General features: G+C 53.0%; 1 protein-coding gene across 3 annotated transcripts in view; it reads right to left on the reverse strand.

Annotated features, from left to right (window-relative positions):
- Positions 1-23,199, reverse strand: part of MROH1 (maestro heat like repeat family member 1) — a 66,820-nt gene that overhangs the window by 41,370 nt on the left and 2,251 nt on the right. For all 3 annotated transcript variants that reach the window (XM_089898428.1, XM_089898429.1, XM_022555282.3), the window contains exons 2-6: positions 12,036-12,113; positions 10,957-11,102; positions 5,234-5,365; positions 4,481-4,643; positions 4,172-4,270 (exon numbers count right to left, since the gene is read on the reverse strand). In XM_089898428.1, the coding sequence (XP_089754554.1) occupies positions 4,172-4,270; positions 4,481-4,643; positions 5,234-5,365; positions 10,957-11,102; positions 12,036-12,057 (562 nt within the window). In that variant the 5' untranslated portion in view covers positions 12,058-12,113. The remainder of the gene's footprint in view (positions 1-4,171; positions 4,271-4,480; positions 4,644-5,233; positions 5,366-10,956; positions 11,103-12,035; positions 12,114-23,199) is intronic.

Below are 23,199 nucleotides of genomic sequence, written 5' to 3' on the forward strand. Positions count from 1 at the left end.
CCCACCTCTCCCCTCACAGAGATGCGTGCCACACGCTTTCAAGGGCCGCTGTGCTGGGCAGGCGTGGGCCCCCCAGGACACGTGTAGGAAGAAGACCTGGGGGCACGGTGGCGGGGTGCCAAGGGTGGGGAGCGCTGGCCTGGGGGTCTGTGTCTGTGGAAGGGACTGTGCTGTGGATACCAGGCAGGTAAGCCTGGGGACTCGCTTTGCTGCAGACCTGCGAGTGGTCAGCAGGACCTGGACCCTGGGTCAGGGGAGACGATGAGGCCACGAAGGAGAGTCGGAGGCCAGGCCCTGGCCACGGGGCCTGGGCAGTGGAGGGGGAGATGAGGATGCAATGGCCCGGAGAGGCGGCGGCTCCCGGCCGGGCCTCCCGAGGGCAGAGCCCGGCGCCCAGGCAGGGGCTGCAGCAGCTGCCCCGGGGGTCTTTACTTGCCCCAGCTCACAACTCAAACCTGGTCCACTTGTAAGGCTAATTTCTTAGCCTGGGCTTTGCAGCCCAGCAGAAAGACTAACCCTAGCCCTCCATCTACAGGAGGGCAGCCATGTTCACACGTGCTCAAGACAGAACATAAAGAAATTCTGAAAGAAAACTACCTCCTGGGGGAAGGTTTCTGTGTCATGGGCAGCCCTTCCACTGAGGATGGGCCCCTGGAGGGTCTGGCGAGGTGGGCTCTGGTCCCCTCCCTGCCACACGGCTGCTAAAACCGGGGCTGCAGGTGCCCCGAGAACCCTCAGCTCCTCTCTCAAGCCCCTACTCCTCCACGGCCCCTTCGTCCCCCCACTCTTTTGCCTCCTTGAGCTGTTCAGTCAGGCTGTTGGTCAAACTGATCAGGGATCCTAGGTATTTTGCGTGGGAAGGTCTTTCAGGGTAACAGGCTACCATATGGCCAGAAGCAGAAACCCACCCCCGGACCTGTTACTAGGCTTGAGTGTTTCATCAGGCACACACACAGGCATAAAGTAAAGGGCACTTCTCACACACCCTCCGCCGCCCAATCTCCCTTGCTCCAGAAGCAAACATGGGGTTTGATCTATCTCTCGATAAATAACGTGTCCACGATGTTCCTCACCTACTCCCCGCAAGGACAGGGCCAGTCCTTCCCGTCCATCCCTCCAGACCCACGCTGCCAGAGCCCACCCACTCCGTCCACGAGCAGCTTTGTTTCCCAGAGTAACCGACCACTGCGGTTTGAGTCTCCTTGGCTCTCCAGGCACGAGTCACCAAGGCGACCTCCACATCTCTTGCCGCACACCCTGGGGCTCCCTCGGCCCCATGTGGGACCGCACCCTTCCTGATCGTGGCTTCTCCACAAGAGCCTTTACCTCCTGCTCAAGTAGCATCTGGGCAGGGTTCTGATTCTCAGAGGGTGCCTTCCACTGGAGCTTTCTGGCGCTCTCGCTTGAGCGAGAGAAGGCAAGGCCACCCTATTTCCTCAGCCTCCCCTTGGACCATCCCTGCCCACCCCCCTGCAAAGTCTTCCTGGTGCAGTGCCTGGAGGGCCTCTCCATCAGGAACAGCTCCTGCTGCAGGGCAGGTTCGGGGATTATTGCACGACTCCCCCACTCCACTCTCTCCGTTCGTTCTTTCCAGGTTGTCTTATTCGAATGCTGGCTTCATGGCCTAGCCTGCTAATTCTTTTCTCTCCTATTTTCCATATATTTGCATTTTTGCTCTACTTTCTGGAGGATTTCCTCAACTTTCTGTTCCATTTCTGCCTTCCATTTTCATCATGTTTTTAATTCCCAAAAGCTTAATTTTATTCTCCGAATGTAGCTTCTTCACAGCCACACGCTCTTGTTTCCTGAACGCATCTTCTCTTAGCTCCCGGAGGACATTAACCACAGATTTCCTTTCCTGCCTGTCTTCTCCTCCCTGAACCGTCTGCTTTCTCCAAGTCTCGGTTTCTGCTTATTTTGCGGCCACCTTTCCTATCAGAGACTTTCCTCGTGGGCAGTGATTTTTGGCCGCTACTGGTGCTGGACAGTGTGGCCAGGCCAGCCGTGCACCCTGCTGTCTGGGGCATGTCAACACGGTCTCTGGGTCTCCCTGCCCACTCTTCCCCTGCCTGGCCACAGCGTACTGCAAACTGGACGAGAAGCTTCAAGTGTGCACGTGCTCCTGTTCTCGGCCCAGCGCCGCTGCCCACTTGTGCCGCCTTCCGGCAGTGGACACAGACATCTGCCCAGAACCAGAGGCTGTCTGGAAGGACAGGAGGCCCCAGCCCTCTCGTGGCCCACCCAGGCCGCTGATGGGCTGTTGTGGACCCTCCTGGCCCGACTGAGGCCCCTCCAGCAGGCAGGACCACTCTTCCCTCCAACTGCAGACCCTGAACGTTCTGTCTGCGGTGAGGGGCGCACACCTCAGCAGGAGGGCAGCCTGCGGGCAGGTCTCTTGGCCCCACGCACTTGCTTCATACACGACATACCAACAGGTGGGAACTGCAGGGGCCTTTGGCCCGTGAAGGGCTGGGACCAGAGTGCCTGAGAAGCGCGAGTCAGCTCTCTGTGCAGGGCCCTGCACCTCCCGGAGCGAGGCCAGTGCCTCCCAGAGGAGCTGCCTGGGGCCGGTACCTAAGCCCTCGGCTCCGACACGGGCTCTGTCCTAGGCTGGTCTTCTCCCCGTGTGCGGTGCACCTGAGGTACAGCCCCAGCCCCTCAGCTCTGCCTCGGCCCCTTCTGTGTCCTGCTCCTGCATTCCCAGCTCAGCGGTGATTCCCACCCAGCTGATCGGGGATCCTGTCACAATTTCCCTTTTCAGCCAAAACTAGGTCAAGGAGGGTTTCTGCCCTTCAGCCCAAGCAGCCTGCCAATCACGCACAGTTGGGAGGAGCCTGCAAGAGGCACCAAAGAGACCATGGCAGGGAATAGAGAGAATGGGGAACGTGGGGGGCTGTGAGGAGGGTTGGCAGGGGCTGGAGCCCCTCCTAGGGCCCCCTGAAAGCAGGGGAACCCTGAACCCAAAGCCACTGTGAACAGGGAGGCCTGGGGCCCAAAGCTCTAGGCCTTGGCTAGGAAAGTCCCCAGGTGTGTGCAAGATACGCAGCTTCCCTAGGAACCCTCCCCAAACACCAATCCTCTAGCTACCAGCCCCCAACCCCAACCCTGAGCCCTGCCCAGTGCGGCCACGCCCTCACCACATGCTCCCTAGCTGGCAGCCTGGGGTGGAAGCCCAGCACCTGCTAACAGGCTGGGCTGCGGGTTAAAAAGGGTCCAGTCCTCATGCGGGCCTAGATGCTCCCTCTCCCTCCCCTCAGTACCGGCCAGCAGTCTCCCTGAGACTGGTGGGGACACTAGGGACACCAGGAAGCTGAAGGACAAGGGCAATGTGGTGGCTGCTAGAAGAGGCCCAGGCCCCCTCAGCCCCCAGGTCTCAGGACCCTCTGCTTCCCTCCCACACGATTGCCCTCCTCTCCCCCAAGAGACATGCCGCGAGGCACCGTCCCCTGCCCAGGCACGCGGAGGGCCGCACACAGAAGGTGGGAGAGTGAATACCGCATCCCAAGATGCCCAGGGAATGGTCACGCTCCCAGCACGGGGCAGGGAGAGAAATGGGAAGCAGCTGCAGCTTTGGGTAAGTCTCTTCCCGCCCCACATCAAGCGTCCAGGGCTCAGGGACTGCAGTGTGAAGTCCTGGGCAGGGGGGCCCCCAGCAGCAGAGAAAAGCAGTCAGACGGCAGAGGCCAGGTCTCTATCTGCAGCAGTGCCCACCCAGCCCGCGCCTGCAGTCACCCTTCCTCTAAATGTCCCGCCCTCCTCCTGCAGCCTGGAGGACCCACAGCCCCACAAAGGGGCACCGGAGACAAAAGGTCCAGGAGTGGACAGGCTGCACCCAGCCCCTGCCCCGCAGAGACTCACCCGCCCCGCAGAGACCCACCTGCCCTCAGAGGCCCACCTGCCCGCAGAGGTCCACCTGCCCGCAGAGACCCACCTGCCCGCGGAGGCCCACCTGCCCTCGGAGGCCCACCTGCCCGCAGAGGCCCACCTGCCCTCGGAGGCCCACCTGCCCGCGGAGGCCCACCTGCCCGCAGAGGCCCACCTGCCCTCGGAGGCCCACCTGCCCGCAGAGGCCCACCTGCCCTCAGAGGCCCACCTGCCCGCAGAGGTCCACCTGCCCTCAGAGGCCCACCTGCCCTCGGAGGCCCACCTGCCCGCGGAGGCCCCGTCTTACCACAGCAGAACACCACCCTCATCGAGTCGGGCTTGGCTGCACTCAGCATGGGCAGCATGGTGCTCAAGATGGACGTCAGGAAGGGCACCATGCCGAACACTGCAAGAGGGGTACGTCACGGGGGCCCCACTGCCATCCCCACCCAGCCTGTCCTTCCCTCGGGCCCTGTGCCCCAGGGGAGGCAGAAGGCACCCCGGCCACACGCCTTGAGCTCCTTCTGCTGGGACACAAGGAACCGAGGCCGGCGGGCTCTCAGAGGTCTTCACGACCGCTCAGAGCACGGGTCGAAGGGGCCGGGCCGCCACCTACCATTGGAAACTGAGAGGTTGGCGAGCGTCTGCACGACAAAATGGTGCGGCAGGACCCCGGGCTGGAACTTGCTCAGTATCTCCTCCATCACGCTGCTGATGAAACGCTTTCCCAAAGCTACCAGGACGTTGCTGGCGGCCTGCTGCCAGTCACAAACCAGTTCCTATCCCCCCAAAAGACCTGAACTGGCACCCAGACCGAAGGAGGCAGACCTCGCCCTGAAACCGCCCAGGATGCGAAACGAGACACTCTGCCCTCAGTCACGCCAGGGGACACGCTGCTGCTGCTGGGAGCAGGGCTCCCTGCTGAGCCCAGCGCCTCCACACACCGGGCACCACCGCCCCTGCGTGTGCCCTGAGGGTTCGGGGAGTTTGCTCTTAGCACCTCCACACACCAGGCACCACCGCCCCTGCGTGTGCCCTGAGGGTTCGGGGAGTTTGCTCTCAGCACCTCCACACACCGGGCACCACCGCCCCTGCGTGTGCCCTGAGGGTTCGGGGAGTTTGCTGTCAGCACCTCCACAGACCAGGCACCACCGCCCCTGCGTCTGCCCTGAGGGTTCGGGGAGTTTGCTCTCTGTGTCAGTTTCCATTGTGGGGTGACCCTCCCCATCCCAGGAGGGCAGTCAGTGCACAGGACCCAGGGGCCAAGCCGAGGCAGCCGGACACAAACCCACACCCTTAAGGCATTTGGGAGGAAAGGCCTCGGAAGGCAGCTTCCCTCCCAAGCCAGGACCTGGTCAGCCCCACGGACCTTCACTTTGGTCATCTCGCTGGAGGCCAGGAGGATGCTGGCCCTGGCCAAGCCCTTGTCCAGCTCGCCGATGTGACTGCTCACGACCGTCTCCATGACCCTCAGGATCATCGTCCGGTACGGATGCGCCAGCTGAGGAGAGAACCATGGAGGGAGGGCCAGGACCTGCTTGTCTCTCACGGCTCCTCTCTGAGCTTAAGAAAGAGCCCTGGTCTCCTGACGGCGTCGCTCTGGGTGGCCCGTCTCCCGGGGAGCTCTCCATATGTCCTGGTGCAGCCCTCTCCTCAGCCATGTCCCTGCAGCGCCCCCGTCCAGCACGCATCATCCTCGCCTTCACTGAGGACACGCAGACCACAGTGGAGGCCGTGACAGGTGGAGGGCATGTCACGGTGATGACAGAAAACCCCTCGACGTGAGCAGAGCCCAGCCAAGGGAAGGGCTTCATCCTGCGGGAGTCCCGGGCGTCACGGAGACCGGCGGTGAGGACAGGAAATACTCAGGGAGCCAGGAAAGACCAAGACCCGCTGCTCCCTGAGGACCCTCCCCCCTCCCCCCGGGAATGCAGCGTCCAGACAGGGGGTGCAGACCAGGGGGCACAACCTCAGTGCAGCTGGAGTGCCCAGGCCACGTGACGGGAGCAAAGAGGGCAAGAAAGGGTGCGACTCAGGCTGGCTGCACTCTGCAGAGCTGCTCAGGCCTGAGAAAAGGTGCTCGTGACCCTCGGGCCCCCTGCCAACGACGTCCCCACCACGCTCCCTCCTGCAGAGGCTGCTAGCAGCCCTCACGGGGGGGGCCCACACTACCCGGTCACTCAGCCCTGCACGCGAGAGGGGAGGGCAGGAACCCCTCTATTTCAAGTAGAAACATACAGCTTATACCTGGGGAAAGTACCAATGTCCTACTGATGGGGTCATTCACAGCTGCTGGGTTTTTTTAAAATTTATTTATTTATCTTTGGCTGTGTTGGGTCTTCGTTGCTGTGCGCGGGCTTTCTCTAGTTGCGGCGAGCAGGGGCTCCTCTTTGTTGCGGTGCGCGGGCTTCTCACTGCAGTGGCTTCTCTTGTTGCAGAGCATGGGCTCTAGGCACGCGGGCTTCAGTAGCTGTGGCACACGGGCTTCAGCAGTTGTGGCTCGCGGGCTCTAGAGCGCAGGCTCAGCAGTTGTGGCGCACGGGCTTAGGTGCTCTGTGGCATGTGGGATCTTCCCAGACCAGGGCTCGAACCCGTGTCCCCTGCATTAGCAGGCGGATTCTCAACCACTGTGCCACCAGGGAAGCCCTACTGGTTTGTTTTGTTCTGTTTTTCGCTTTTTTAAATTGTGTTAAAATACACATAACAAAGTTTACCATCTTAGCCATTCTCAAGCATACAGTGCAGTGGTATTAAATACATTCAGCTGGTGGTGTGGCCGTCAGTACCATCCCTCCCCATAGCTCTTTCCATCTTATAAAACTGGAACCTGTCTCTCCATTCCCATCCCCTCAGCCCCTGCCACCCACCTTTCTACTTTCTGTATCTGAATTTGACTATTCTAGACACTTCATAGAAGTAGAAGTATACAGTATTTGTCCTTTAGTGACTGGCTTATTTCACTGAGCAAAATGTCCTCAAGGAGGTTCATTCAGGGGCTTCCCTGGTGGCGCAGTGGTTGGGAATCCGCCTGCCAATGCAGGGGACACGGGTTCAAGCCCTGGTCCGGGAAGATCCCACATGCCACGGAGCACCTAAGCCCGTGTGCCATAACTACTGAGTCTGTGCTCTGGAGCCCTCAAGCCACAACTACTGAAGCCCGTGCGCCTAGAGCCCAGGCTCCACAACAAGAGAAGCCACCGCAATGGGAAGCCTGTGCACCACAACAAAGAGTAGCCCCCGCTTGCCACAACTAGAGAAAGCCCCGCGCACAGCAACGAAGACCCAATGTAGCCAAAAACAATAAATAAATTTATTTTTTAAAAGTCCTATGTATCCCTAGAGAAAAAATTTTTTTTTAAAAAAAGAGGTTCATCCATGTTGTAGCATGTGTGAGAATTCCCTTTTTTTTTTTTTTTTTTTTTTGCAGCACCACGGCTTGTGGGATCTTAGTTCCCCGACCAGGGATTGAACCTGGGCCCTTAGCAGTGACAGGGCTGAGTCCTAACCACAGGACCGCCAGGGAGTTTCCAGAATTCACTTCCTTTTTAAGGCTGAATATTCCGTTGTGTGGATGGACCACATCTGGCTTATCCATCATCCACTGATGGGCACTTGGGTTGCCTCCACCTTTTGACTAATGTGATTAATGCTGCTATGAACAAAGGTGTGCAAATATCTCTTTGAGACTCTGCTTTCCATCTTTTGCGTATATACCCAGAAGTGGAACTGCTGGGTCATATGGTAATTCTATTTTTATTTTTTGAGGAACCTCCATAATGTTTTCCATAGCCACTGCACCATTTAACACTCCCACCACCACTGCACAAGGTTTCCCATTTCTCCACATTTTCACCAACACTTGTTACTTTCTCTTTTTTTGATAGTATCCATTGCAATGGATGTGAGGTGGTGTTTCACTGTAGTTTTGATTTGCATTTCCCTAATGATTAGGGATGCTGACCACCTTTTCATGTTCTTAGTGGCCATTTGTATATCTTTTTTGGAGAAATGTCTATTCAAGTCCTTTGCCTATTTTTGAATTGAGTAGTTTGGTATTTTGTTGCTCAGTTTTCAGAGTTCTCTATATATCCTGGATATTAATTCCTTATTGGATATATGATTTGCAAACATTTTCTCCCATGCTGTGGGTTGCCTGTCCCTTTGGTGTCATGTCCAAGAAATCATTGCCAAGTCCAACGTCCAGGAGCTTCTGTCCTATGTTTTCTTCTAAGAGTTTTACAGTTTTAGGTTTTACGTTTAGGTCTTTGACCCCTTGAGTTAATTTTTGTGTATGATGTGAGGTAGCGGTCCAACTTCATTCTTTTGCAAATGGATATCCAGTTCTCCCAGTATCATTTGTTGAAAAGACTATCCTTTCCGCATTCAATTATCTTGGCACCCCTGTTGAAAAGCATTTGACTGTATATGTGAGAGTTTATTTCTAGGCTCTATGCTACTCCATTGGTCTATGTGTCTGTCTATGCCAGTGCCACACTGGCTTGATTACTGTAGCTTTTCTAGTCAATTTTGGAATCAGGAATTGGGAGGCCTCCAGCTTTGTTCTTCTTCTTTAGGAATGTTCTGGCTATTCAGGATCCCTCGAGATTCCCTATGAATTTTAGGATGGATTCTTCTACTTCTACAAAGTTGCAACAGCTGCTTATTCTTTAAGATTTTATTTCCACTTTACGTTGCTCTTGAGGGTTCAATGAGCAGAACAGTAACCACGTCAAAGGAAGATGTGCAGCACTCCCTCTGAGGGAGGGGGTTTCGCCCAGGCCCTCATGCAGGATGATGTAGCCACAGCCCCGTCAGGTAGCACATTGGGAATGGAACGGGGTTGGGGGGTGGGGGTGGGGGCAGCTCTCTGATGATACCTGCCCTTGGCAGGTGTGTGTGAGATTTCCGGCTCAACCATTCTGATGTGTTGGTGGGTGGCCAGTGAGCCCATCACCCCTGCTGCCCTTCCCCCACCCCCAGAACTGACTGAGTCCACTAAATGGACGAACTGGATGACTAGGCTACCTGCGGGCAGGATGACGTTAGAAGGCAGGGCCTTTGGGATGTGATTAGGCCACGAGGGTGGAGCCCTCATGAATGGAATTTGTGCCCCTATAAAAGAGACCCCAGAGAGCTCCCTCATCCCTTCTGCCAGGTGAGGACAAAGGAAGGACACATCCATCTATAAACCAAGAAGCAAGCACTCACCAGGCACCGAATCTGCCAGCACCTTGATCTTAAGACCTCCAGCCTCCAGAACTGTGGGAGACACAAGTCTGTTGTCTAAGAGCCACCCAGTCTGTGGCATTTTGTCATAGGAGCCAGAGGGGGCTAAGACAACTATTTCTGCGTCTCTTCCCCAAATCACTTCCCTGCCCACTGGCCTGACAGCCCTTGCGAAGGAGCCTGCTTGCCCCTGTGTTCACCTTTCCTATGCTGAGACTTGGCCAACAGGAAGGAGACTGGATCTGTCTAAAACTGTGCGGCCCACCACCGTCCAGGAACACAGACCAGGACCAGCTGGAGGAGCAGCGAACATGCCCCAGTGCCCCAGGCACACTGAAGCCTCGAGAAGCTGATATCTACAAAGTATCGCACGCATCTCAAAACGCTGCACTGACCTACGATGACCAGATAGTGCTGTACACCTTTCTTCTGCTATCCCACATCTTTTTGGAGAGAGAATCAAGGGGATTTGAAATGTACATGCTAAGATGCAGCCCAATAACGTCCGGTTGTGAAGAGACACGAGTGAGTGGCCCAGAGCTGCTAGCAGCAGGGTATGGATGAGGCAGTGGCGGCGGCTGGCGGGGGAGAGGCGCTGGGAAGGGCTCCACTGCGAGGGACAGGGCTTCCAACTCCAGACACACTTACTGTAAAGGGCCACTGTGAAGGAAGCTGGTTTTTAAAGTTGGTTGAAGAAACTAAAAAGGCTAGAAAAGGGGTAAAATCATAAATGAGCCAGAAAATGACAAGTATGAAGCACACTTAAATTCTGCTATGAACTGTTAAAAATAACAAAGCCTTTTTAGCCACCTTTAGTGCTCTTAGGCCATCTCCTCAAATAGCCAGGGCGGTCCTAATCTTTGTCTAACAATCAGACGCTGAATTCAGCAGGTCACGATGATGGAGCCTTTCGGCCACGAAGAGAAGGGCCCTGACGCCCAGCGTGCACGCACCGTGAAGCTCCATGAGCCGAGGAGCCTGGGTAGACACACACGTGCCCAAGCGTGAGGGTGCCCTTCCCGTCCTATGTACCCCCAGTGTCAACAGCAGTCCACGAACACGTAAAAGGCCCAGAACAGCTAGGACAGCGGGGCGGGGGCAGGGGACCCTCCCCACGAGGAGAGGCCATCAAGCCGCAGCACAAGCCGCTCAGCAGGACTCGACTCTTTCCCCCAGGAGACGGCAGTTGACAGATGAGAGAGAAATAACTTATATTGTATAGGGATCCTCTTTTACTGAGCAAATGGCAAAAGCAAAAAGAAAAATGGTCTTTTGAGACCGAAAGTCTAACTCCCAGGAATGAGCCTAAAACACGCACTGGGGAAAACTGAAACAATTTCCCACCACAGGGAGCTGAGAGCATCACAGAACCGTGGAGCCGAGACCCAGGAGAGGGGGAACTGGCAGAGCCCCTTCTGAGCCATCTCTGCAGAGTCCAGTCGGCGCGCCCACCCAGCCACAGCCCCTCTCCGAGGCCCGTCCACGTGTTCCCGTTGCCGCGGTGGACGCGAGCTGCCCTCTCTCATCGGCGAGGACGGCTGTCCAGGCTCCAGCGGGTCAGCGAAAGGGGATGGCGGCACTGGGCCTGCGGGTGAGCGGCTGGACGCTGCAGTGCTCACCACCCGGTCCCTCCACGACAGGACCAACCCACAGGCCACGAGGCAAAGAGGGTCATCTATGCTGGGCTTGCCCGCCTCGAGGGGGCTTGGACTTGCAGGTACAATTTTCTACCCACAGCAGCACGGCTCTGCACTCCGGACCCAGCCAGCCGGCAGACCCCTGGCGCAGACCCCTGGCGCAGACCCCTGGCGCAGGCCCCGCCCCGCAGCCCCGCCCCGCAGCCCTGCCCGGCAGGAGCAGCAATACCTTCTCGTGCAGCCGCAGGTGCTCCTCGCAGGCGCGGAGAGCCTCCTCAGGCTGTGACTCTCCGAGGGCGCACAGGGCGCCACACACCTGCTCCTGCACCTGAGGGTCCTTGTCGGTGACAGCGTCCAGCAGAATGGTGAACAGCCCTGCCGTGACAAAGCCCAGTGGGGTAGTCAGGCCCGGCCCCGACCCCACCATCGCTACGCTCAGCCTCTGAGGACTCGGCCCCACAGCTGGAGGAGACCGCCGCGCCGGCCTGGCCACTTTGCAGCCGCCACTGCGCTGGCCGGGATCTCTGGGACCCACTGGCCGCCTGCTCTGAGGTCACTCCAGCCACCTGTACCCCGACCTTCCAGCCCAGGCCACGTCTGCTCCACGTCTCCGGCCCCGCTGGATCCGATCCGAGCTCCTATAAAAGGCAGGCGGTGCAGACTCAGGGCCCCTTCGGAAGCTGCCCCAGGTGGCCCTCTGGCCCACACTCTGCCCTGTGCTTGCCAGGCGGCACCCCAGTCCCACCAGCTGCTTTCGCAGACTCCTCACCCTGGGGACTCCCCACACTCAGATCCAGGCCTCCGCCCCACGGACAGGACCCCCCATCCTCAGTGCCCCGAGAGCTCCGGGCGTGTGCCCGCCAGCGGTTCGCAGACCCTCACCCTGGGGATGGAACCTGTGGGGCAGGAACACCATTCCCAGCCTCTGCCCTGCCCTGGGCCATGCCCTCAGCAAACAGCTGGCCCTGGCTGCAAGCAGAGCGGCCAGCCAGAGTGGATGCCAGCCCTGGGGCTTTTGTAAGAAGGGACGAAGGCTCAGGGACCCTCCCACATGGAGCACGAAGCCCCCTGTGCCAGGCAAATGCCGTCCCCCACGCCAGACTGAGCCTGTGGCCAAACCTGGACCTCTGCGCCAGCATCTGCAGAGACGAGAGCTTTGTTTTCTTTTTTTTTCTAATGGAAACTTAGAGAAAGTGTGTGCGTGCAAGCGTCATTCCTTCCAAGCACATTTACTCAACGCCACGGGCTCCCCTGTGTCCCAAACTCAGAAACCGGCAGGCACGACATGGAGACCTGCCACACACTCACTCTTCACGTATGACTCGCTCATTGCTGTGGCCGTGGCTTCCTCTCGCCCGGTGTGAACATGGACAGCTGTCTTCAAACCTGGAGCAACCAGACGTGCAATATTTAAGTCATAAGCCTCCTCAGTTTTTGAGCAGTTACTGTGTTTGTGTAAAACACAAGGTTTAAACAATTTCGCCCTGGGGGAACTGTCTCTGCCACAGTTTGGCTGAAAGGCGTGCGGAGGACGGAAGGCACCGTCCCCTCAATGGTCACCGGCTCTCCTCCACCCCAGCAGCTGTCAGCCCCGCCGATGCGTGGCCGGCCCACCAGGGCTGGTCCTGATTGGCCCACGGTGGCCTGGGCAAGCGTGTTACCACCTCCAGCTACAGCATCTCCCTTCACTCTGTGCGCATCAGGTCTGGTGTTGCTGGTGGTCTGTGCGGAGCAGGGACACCCTCCCCGAGAGCCAAGAGCAACTGCCTTGGTGGCTGCGGGGCCAGGACTCCCCATGCCTGAGATCCCAGCACAATGTTAAATGAGCCTCCTGCTGGCCGAGAGACTGGGCGGGCAGCACAGGGATCTGGTGGGCTCCCTGGCGCCTGAAACCAACCATCCAAACAGCACACGGGATCCAAACACCACACGCCTCGAAGCGCCACTTGCAACAGATGGACCCAAAGGATAAAGCCCATGAAATAGGCAAGTGGCTCCCCACTTCACCACGTGGTCACACGCTCTGCCCTATGGCACACTCTCCGAGGACCTGTACAGTGCTGCTTTCTCACACTAGTGTCCTCGACTTGCTGGTCACCACCCTTCATTCCCCAGTCATCACCTATTCAGAAAAGGCTGAAGGTGGAGGCAGCAAAGGAGAGACGCCTGGCCTTGCTCCCGAGCATGGAGGATGTGCTCATTTGGTTGCGGCCACACGGGAAGGGGGCAGTGAGAAGTCACCTAATGCGGGGACAGGGTTAGGGGGTGGAATTTAAAATAAGTGAGAGGGCTTCCCTGGTGGCGCAGTGGTTGAGAGTCCGCCTGCCAATGCAGGGGACACGGGTTCGATCCCTGGTCCGGGAAGATCCCACATGCCGCAGAGCAACTAAGCCTGTGCGCCATAACTACTGAGCCTGTGCGCCTAGAGCCCGTGAGCCACAACTACTGAGCCTGCATGCTGCAACTACTGAGCCTGCGCACCTAGAGCCCGTGCTCCACAAGGAGAGAAGCCACTGCAATGAGAAGCCCATGCACCACAATGAAGAGTAGCCCCGGCTCTCTGCAACTAGGGAAATCCCGTGCACAGCAACGAAGACCCAACGCAATCAAAAATTAATTAATTAATTAATTAATTTTTTAAAAATAAGTGAGAATTCTAGATCAAGAAGGCACACTGGTCCTAAGCATTCACCCATCCCACCAAAACCTCAGTGAAATGACAGAAAAGATGCATGTTTTAAAAGAACAAACCCACAAGAGCACTAGAAAACAAGAAAAGATAAAATTAGCAGACCAGAAGCTTCCAGGAATCCCAGGCAGACAGAAAGCAGGCGGCGAGGACTGGTTTGCAGCTGGTGGCATCAGCAAGGTGTTTCCCCTTTCTGGAAAGGTCTGAAAATAACAAGGAAAACAAGAAATAAAAACACATATTCCACTGGCAGCGCAGCAAGAAGGTGGCAGAAACCACCCCCCCCCCCTCGAAAAGCTGAAAGGCGGAAGCGCCACAGCCGGCAGGCAGGTGTGAGGTGCACCGGCCACAGGCTTCAGAAAGCCCACAGGACACTTCTCAGAGGCAGGCACCCCCACACATGGAACCCACATCCTGAGTTCCCAGAACTGGTCTGAGTTTACAAGGCAAGCAGCCAGTTCCTGGGGCAGAGGCTTTGCCCTGTGGAAAGATACAGCTATGTCCACGCCTCAGAGAAAAGGGGCTAACCAGCTCCAGCTGGAACATCCTTCACACAAGTGCAGACAGCTGTGCTCACTCGACTCAAGTGGCAGCAAACGCAAACAAGCATAAGAGACGTCGGCCCCCAGCCCACCTGGGAGGGATGGACCCGTTTGCCATCTCAACCAAAACAACTAAGAAACTGAACAAAACACGTGAAGCCATAGTTCTCAGGCTGTTGGTTAACAGGAAACGAAGGGCAGGAAACCCTGAGGTCACTCCAGCTCGTCACCTATAGGGCACATCCAGCTGAGGACACTCAGGAAGGACCAGAGTTAGGACGGGGAGCATCTCGGGAGGCCTGAGTCTGGCTGGAGTTTGGAGGGTCTAGTACCAGAGAGAAGTCCAGAGACCTGCAGAGGGTCTCCTGGTCACTCAGTTGACTTACTGGCCAGCACAGGGGCAACAGAATAATGTCCCCAAAGATGCCCATGCCCTCATCCCCAGAATGTGAATATGTTACCTTATCTGGCAAAGGGACTTAGCAGATGGGATTAAGGGTACAGACCTTGAGGTGGAGAAATTACCCTGGATTATGTGGGTGAGACCAGCCTAAGTTCTTAAAAGCAGAGAACCTTTCCCAGCTGTGTCAGAGAGCTGAGATGGAAAAAGGGGGAGAAAATCAAAGCATGGGAAGAAAACCCACCATGGCTGGCTTTGAAGATGGAGGAAGGAGGGTCTGAGCCAACGAATATGGGCACCTATAGAAGCTGGGAACAACCCTCAGCTTACAGTCAGCAAGAAGACACGGACTTTGGTCCTACAGCCATAAAGAACCAAATTCTGCCAACAATCTGAAACAGCAGGAAACAGATCCTCCCCAGAGTCCCCAGAAAGGAGCACAGCCCTAGCAACCCAATTTGAGCCCCATGAGATCCATGTCAGCCTTCTGATCTTAAGAACTTTAAGATAATGAATATGTGTTGTTTAAGCCACTAAGTTTGTAGTAATTTGTTACAACAGCAATAGAAAACCAATAAAGCACGATGTTTAAGAAGAAATTACGGGGGCTTCCCTGGTGGCACAGTGGTTAAGAATCCGCCTGCCAATGCAGGGCACACGGGTTCGAGCCTTCCCTGGTCTGGGAAGATCCCACATCCCGTGGAGCAACTATGCCCGTGCGCCACAACTACTGAGCCTGTGCTCTAGAGCCCGCGAGGCACAACTACTGAGCCCGTGTGCCACAACTACTGACGCCCACGTGCCTAGAGCCCGAGCTCTGCAACAAGAAAAGCCACCACAATGAGAAGCCTGCGCACTGCAACGAAGAGTAGCCCTGGCTCGCCTCAACTAGAGAAAGCTGCACGCAGCAACGAAGACCCAATGCAGCCAAAAATAAATACATAAATTTATTTTAAAAAAAAAAAGAAGAAGAAATTACGCAAGGCCAGGAAAGGAGCCACCCAAAAGGATTAGCAGCAAATAATCCCTGGAGCTCACAATGAGGCAGGAACGGGCCTGCTCCCAGCAATCGGGGGGAAACACCACAACTCACAGGGTTCTGGGAAGGGCACTAAAAAAGATTTCAGCTCAGTAAAGAAGTAAAATTAGGGAATTCCTTGATGGCTTAGTGGATTCCAGGTTTTCACTGCCACGGCCTGGGTTCAATCCCGCAAGCTGTGCCATGCAGCCAAAAAAAGACAAAGAAAAAAAACAAGTAAGATTAGCCCGACGCTAAATGCCATTCTGATTTCACCTAACAAAGCTAAAAGCAAGACCTGAAAAGATCAAACTGTTCCCAAATAACTTAGCCACAACCCAGCACAAAGCTTGAGAATAACACTAGGAACACCAAAACATCTGGCACTAACAAAGTAAAACTACAATGTCTGTCATCCAATCAAAAATTACCAGGCAGGGACTTCCCTGGTGGTGCAGTGGTTAAGAATCTGCCTGCCAATGCAGGGGACACAGGTTCGATCCCTCATCCGGGAAGATCCCACATGCCGCGGAGCAGCTAAGCCGGTGCGCCACAACTACTGAGCCTGCATGCCACAACTACTGAAGCCTGCACGCCTAGAGCCTGTGCTCCGCAACAAGAGAAGCCACTGCAATGAGAAGCCCGTGCACCGCAACAAAGAGTAGCCCCCACTCGCCGCAACTAGAGAAAGCCTGCGCAGAGCAACGCAGACCCAACGCAGCCAAAAGTAAGTAAATAAATTTATTTAAAAAAAGAAATTACCAGACATGCAAACAGGCAAGAAAACTCAACCCATAAAGAGGATGAATCAATCAATAGACACTGAACCAGAAATGATACAGAGGAAAGAATTAGTAGTTAAGGACATTTAGATTATAATTGCATTTCATATATTCAAGAAACCACAGGAAACACTGAGTATGTTAACATAAAGAGGCTAAAGTACAAGAATGGGAAAAGAAAAACGAGGCTGACAACTAGTCATAAAAAAGCTGGAGTGACTATATTAATATTAGACAAAGTGGATTACAGAGACACAATTCTAAGCATTTATGCACCTAATAACAGAGCTTCAAAATACACAAAACCAAACCTAACAAAAACGCAAGGAGAAAGAGACAAATCCAAAACACAGGTAATTGTCAGAACAAGTGTACAGAAAATTGCTAAAGGTACAGGAGACCTGAACAATACCGACAACCAACTTAAGTAGTATTTATAGAACGCTGTATTCATTAACAGTAGGATATGTATTTTTTCCAAAATCACATGAAACATTTACCAAGACTGACCATATTCTGAGCAATAAAACAAGTCTCAATAAACCTAAAAGAATTCGAGTCATAGAAAGTATGTTCTCTGAGCACATAGAGTTAAATTTGAAATCAATAAGAGAAAGCTATCTGAGAAATCCCCAAGTATTTAGGGGATATGCTTCAAAATAATGCATGAGTCAAAAAAGAAATCAAAAATGAAATTAGAAAGCATTTTGAAGTGAATGAAAATGAAGACATCAAAATTTGTGGGAAATGTATAGCACTAAATGTCTGTATCAGAAAAGAAGAACGACTTTGTGAATTTGAATAAAAGAAACCTAATTTAGCAGGGAGTGCGGAGGCCAGAGTGGGAGCTCCTGTGCACTACCACTCCAGGTGAATCACAGACCCAACAGGAAGAGTCATGACTTGCATTCCCAGCAGGAAGATGTCTCTACTTTAGGACCCTGGCAAGAGGAAGGAAGATCTCTCCTTGCCCGGCAACAAGCCCAGCAGATGGGAACCCTCTCAGCTCAGGCACTGGGAAGCCATCACCATCCTGAACTCTCCCATCCCTCCTGTGGACTTTCCTTCAGAGCAGCCCCTCCCAACTTCCTCCTTTTTCTCTGTAAAGTAACTTCCTCTCCTTTGTTTGCTGGACTAGCCTATAGTTTTTGCTATACCATGGCTGCAATTCTCTGCTATTCCCAAATAAACACATTTTGCGGGTAAAATAACTGGCTGTTTTAGTTTTAAGGTCAACAACATCAAATTCCACCTTAAGGGACTCCCCTCGTGGCGCAGCGGTTAAGAATCTGCCTGCTCGGGGCTTCCCTGGTGGCGCAGTGGTTGAGAGTCCACCTGCCGATGCAGGGGACACGGGTTCCAGGGGACACGGGTTCGAGCCCTGGTCCGGGAAGATTCCACATGCCACGGAGCAACTAAGCCCATGCACCACAACTACTAAGCCTGCACTCTAGAGCCTGCGAGTCACAACTACTAAGCCTGCATGCCACAACTACTGAAGCCCCTGTGCCTAGACCCCGCGCTCCACAACAAGAGAAGCCTGTGTGCCGCAACGAAGAGTAGCTCCCGCTCACCGCAACTAGAGAAAACCCACGTGCAGCAACGAAGACACAACACAGCCAAATAAATAAATAAATTTATTTAAAAAAAAATGCCACCTTAAGAAACTAGACACTCAAAAGAAGCAAAAGGAAATAATAAGTATCAGTACATAAATCAAAGAAATAAAAACAAAGAATAGAAAAAGAAAATCAAAGTACCAAAGGCTAGTTATTTGAGAAGATCAATCAATTTGATAACCTCCAGCCTGACTGATCAGGAAAAAGAGAGAAAACACAAATTACCAATCTTAAGAATGAGAACAGTGACATCATTACAGATTCTACAGATATTAAAAGGATAGTAAGAATATATTCTGAATAACTTTTTGCCAGTAAATTGGACAACTTAAAAGAAATAGACAAGTCAATTATACCTCAATAAAAAATTATAAAAATTTAAAAAATAAGAGAAATAGGGCTTCCCTGGTGGCACAGTGGTTGGGGGTCTGTCTGCCGATGCAGGGGACGTGGGTTCGTGCCCCGGTCCGGGAAGATCCCACATGCCGCAGAGCGGCAGGGCCCGTGAGCCATGGCCGCTGAGCCTGCGCGTCCGGAGCCTGTGCTCCGCAACGAGAGAGGCCACAGCAGTGACAGGCCCACGTACCGCAAAAAAATAAATAAATAAGAGAAATAGACAAGTTCCTTGAAAGACAGACTATCAAACCTCACTCAAGAAAAAACAGATAACCTAAATAGCCCTATACCTAATAAAGAAATTGAACTTGTAGTTAAAAGCCTTCCCACAGAGAAAACTCTAGGCCTAGATGACTTCCCTGGGGAATTCTGTCAAACATTTAAGGAAGAAACAATACCAACTATACACAAATTCTTCCAGGAAAACTGAAAATAAAAAGCACTTACCAAGACTTCCCTGGTGGCACAGTGGTTAAGAATCCACCTGCCAATGCAGGGGACACGGGTTCGAGCCCTGGTCTGGGAAGATTCCACATGCCACGGAGCAACTAAGCCTGTGCACCACAACTACTGAGCCTGCGCTCTAGAGCCCACGAGCCACAACTACTGAGCCCGCACACCACAACTACTGAAGCCCGCACACCTAGGGCCCGTGCTCTGCAACAAGAGAAGCCACCGCAATAAGCCTGCGCACCGCAACAAAGAGTAGCCCCTGCTCGCCGCAACTAGAGAAAAGCCCACGCCCAGCAACAAAGACTCAATGCGGCCAAAACTAAATAACGAACTAAATAAAAACACTTACCAACTGATTCTCTGAGGCCAGCATAACTCTGATAACAAAACCAGACACAGATACTACAAATAATGAAAACTATAGACCAATATCCCTCACAGACACAAAATTTCTTGACAATATTTTATCAAATCATATCCAACATGTAAAAAGGATAATACATCATGACTAAATTGGGTTTATCCTATGAATGCAAGGTTGGTTGAGTATTTTTAAGTGCAGCCAATGTAAGTCACATTAACAGACCAAAAAATAAAAACCATATAATCATCTCAATAAATGCAGAAAAAGCATTTGCCACAATCCAACATCCACTTATAATAAAAATTATCAACAAACAGGAATAGAAGGGAACTTCCACAACCTGACAAAGAGCACCTAAGGGAAACCTATAAGAACATCCTTAATGGTAAAAGACTAAATGCAATCCCTGTAAGATGGGGGACAAGGCAAGGATGTCTGCTCTCACCCATTCTATTCACTATCATACTGGAGGCTCCAGCCTATGCAATAAGGCAAGGAAAACAATAATATAAGGCATCCAAATTGAAAAAGAAGTAAAACTGTTTTTATTCACAGATGATGTGGCCATCTATGCAGAAAATCCTACAGAACCTACAAGTGGAACCAGATCAATAAGTCAGCTAGCAAGATCACAGGATATAAAATTAACATTAAAAAAGCAACGTACGGGGCTTCCTTGGTGGCGCAGTGGTTAAGAATCCACCTGCCAATGCAGGGGACATGGGTTCGATCCCTGGTCTGGGAAGATCCTACATGCCACAGAGTAACTAAGCCTGTGCACCACAACTACTGAGCCTGCACTCTAGAGTCCACGAGCCACAACTACTGAGCCCACAAGCCACAACTACTGAGCCCACGTGCCACAACTACTGAAGCCTGCACACCTAGAGCCCGTGCTCCCCAACAAGAGAAGCCACCGCAGTGAGGAGCCCACGCACCGTAATGAAGAGTAGCACCCACTCGCCTCAACTAGAGAAAGCCTGCGCACAGCAACGAAGGCCCAACACAGCCAAAAATAAATAAATTAAAAAAAAATTAAGAACAATAAAGCAACTGTATTTCCATATACTAACAATAAACAAAAATTGAAAAAGCCACACCATTTGCCACTGAGCAAAAATTATATGAAATATTTGGGGATAAATTTGACAAAAGATGGACCTGGTGAGAGATATTAAAGAAAACTTAAATAAATGGAGAGAAATACGGTAAAAGGATAACAATTTTTTGCAAATGCATCTACGGATTGAAGGCATTCCCAATCAAAATCCCAGAATGTTTTTTGTAGAAATTGACAGACTGATTCTAAACTCATATGGAAATGCAAAGGACCTAGAATAGCCAAGACAACTCTGAAAAAAAGCAAACCAAACAAAATTGGAGAACTTACACTACCTGACTTCAGGACTTATATGTCCAGTTTTCAACAAAGGTACAAAGGCAACTGAGTGGAGAAGAGACAGTCTTTCAACAAACAGTACTGAACAACTGGACACCCACATACAATAAGTAAACTCCAATCTATACCTCACACCACACACAAAAACTCCAAGTGACCCACAGACCTAAATGTGAAACTTAAAACTATAAAACTTCTGGAAAGAAACATGGAAGAAAATATCCATGACTGACACCAAAAGCAAAATCTATAAAAGAAAAACTTGATAAACTGACATTTGTCCAAGCACTGCTCTTTGAATATGCTGCTAAGGGAGTGGCAACTGAACGAGCGAGCACCTCTAAGGCCACCACTCAGTGACAGACATGCCATGATCAACGTCAGCGGCCCCCCACCCTCCTCACTCCACCCCCACCCTGCACATCAGACAGCAGGTGCCCTGCTCCTTCTCTGAGAGCTGATCCCTGGTGGCCGCCTCACCTAACCCTGCCTTTGGCCACTTCCTCCACACTGAGTGCTGGCCTTTGTCAAACGCAGGTCACATCACGTCACACCGCTTCTCACTGATCTTCACTGTTGCCCACAGAATCAAACCAACACCTTCAACGAGGGCCGTCACAACCTAGACCCAAGCCCCTCTCTGCTTCTCTCTCGCCCCTCACGCTGCAGGCGTCCAGCACCTGAATGCCCTGGGCCAGGGCATTCAGCTCTCGCACCTCTGCTTCTGTTGGTCCCGACAAGTACCGTGCCCTGCCCTCCCCCTCCACCCCGGTAAACCCACTCATTCCTCAAGGGCCAGTCCCTTAGCACACCCCTCCAGCGGGTGACCCAGTGTTCCTGCGGCCCTGGCTCCTACGGGGACTGTGGCGTCAGTTCCAAACAGTGACAGTTGTGCGTGCCAGTCCGCTCCAGCGCACTGTGAGTGGGGAGAAAAGTTGTGGTTTATATCCTTAGTATGCACGCAATTTCAAAAAACAAACAAAAGCTGTTCATTGAAGGAAAAGACCCAAAATCCTCCCATAAGACTCAATATTATACAACTGTCAATTTTCCTTCATCTACAAATATGTGAGTCAGGCTACTGAAGGGTACTTGATAAAATGGTTCCAAAGTTCATATGGAAGAATCAACAGACAAAAGTAGCCAACTAAATTCTGAAAAGTATGTGAAAAGGATTTGTCCTATGTTATGTTAAAACGTATTAAAAGGCTACCGTAATTAAAACTATGCTATTGTTCTAAGAAGAGGTGCACAAATCAACAAAACTGTATAGAAAGTCCAGAAATAAACACCAATAAGGAAGAAAAAGAAAGGGAGGGTTTTAAATAATGAAGACAGATTAGCCAATAGTGTTGGAACAGCTAGTTAGGGATTTAGGGAAAAGTATTAGTCTTCCCTGCATCTTTCCTTACCCCAAAATAAATGCTAGATGGATACAAGTGTTACATGTAAAAATGAAATGTAAGTCCTAAGTAGAAAATACAAGTACACATTTTATAGTCTTGGAGTAGGAAAGGACTTTCTAAGCCAGACACAAAAACCCACACACCTTGATGAATGTTGTTCAGTTGGACTATATAAAATTTTTTAATTTCTGAAAGTCAAAAACACACATAAATTGAAGACCATATCCATACACATACAACCCCACACTCCCACAACTCACCCCATCCTCGGTGGAGCATAAAGTAACTAAAAGACAAAGCAGGTCCAACCGTTCATAACCGTTCATAATCAAGAGGCTAAACTGTCTCATACTAACACACAAAGGAGCTCATCCGCATCAACAAGACAAACAAGAAGGAGGGCGGCATGCAGACGGCCAGTCCAGGACTGGGCTCTGCCCGCGTCACGAGTGAGCCGCTGGGAGTAAGGCCTGCACACAGCTGCGCTCTGCCAGCACCAGACGTTGTCAGTGCTGTGGCCACCACACAGGTGCGGACAACCAGCAGAGCCTGTGGAGTGTCCCCCACAAGCCCAAATGGTCGCGCTGCGTGACGGGGTCACCCACCTCTCGACATCCGTCTACAGAAGCCCTCCCATGAGTGCAGATGTTAGAAAACACACGTGTCAATCAGGGATCTCGTTAGACTTTTTAAAAAACAAGCACTGGAAAAAGGTGGTTGTCAAGTAAGTATAAACTACCTGGCTGGTGGAAGAGCCGGGCTTGACCGGTTTTGTAAGTTTCCACCTGCTGCCCCTGCCCCAGGCCAGGAGGTCTGTGGAGCAGACAGACCTGTGAGCACAGAGCTGACAGCAAATCGAGGTGAACATGCTGCAGGGGAAGGGGGTGCAGAGACGGGGACGGGTCTGGGAGGCTCCCCGCGTCCCACAGGATGCACTGAAGAGGCACCATCTCCTTTAATCTGCACGGCCAAGCAGGTCTGCGAGGGACGTGCTGTCAGCAGCTGGTCAGCGATGGGGTGGGACTTCCGCCGGGACTGGCTCCTGCACTGCCCTCCTCCACACCTGCCCAGATGCTCCCAGCACAGGGCACGGAGCAGGGCCAACAGGGTCCTCCCACGCTGGACACGCTGTGGGTGAGCGCGGAAGCAGCTCCCTCCTCCCTCTCCCACCCCTCCTCCTTGCTCACCTGTACTGAGCATTCATTCAATGGCATTTAGTAATGCCCACCAGGTGCTGCCCCCACCCACAGAGCCCCTGGCCTGAAAGATGCCCACTTGTATTATGGCTGCCACATGAACTGGCACACGCTAACAGAGGTGCTGGGCCAACTTTGCTGAGCCGGAGGGGGGTCAGAAGTGGGTGTGGGAGGCCAAGGAGGCCACACACAGCCCAGCCCAGAGGCA

Source organism: Delphinapterus leucas, chromosome 17 (assembly GCF_059928025.1).
Source record: "Delphinapterus leucas isolate spDelLeu-1000000601 "Yukka" chromosome 17, BTC_Dleu_Yukka2, whole genome shotgun sequence".
In the NCBI taxonomy this organism is placed as follows: Eukaryota; Metazoa; Chordata; class Mammalia; order Artiodactyla; family Monodontidae; genus Delphinapterus; species Delphinapterus leucas.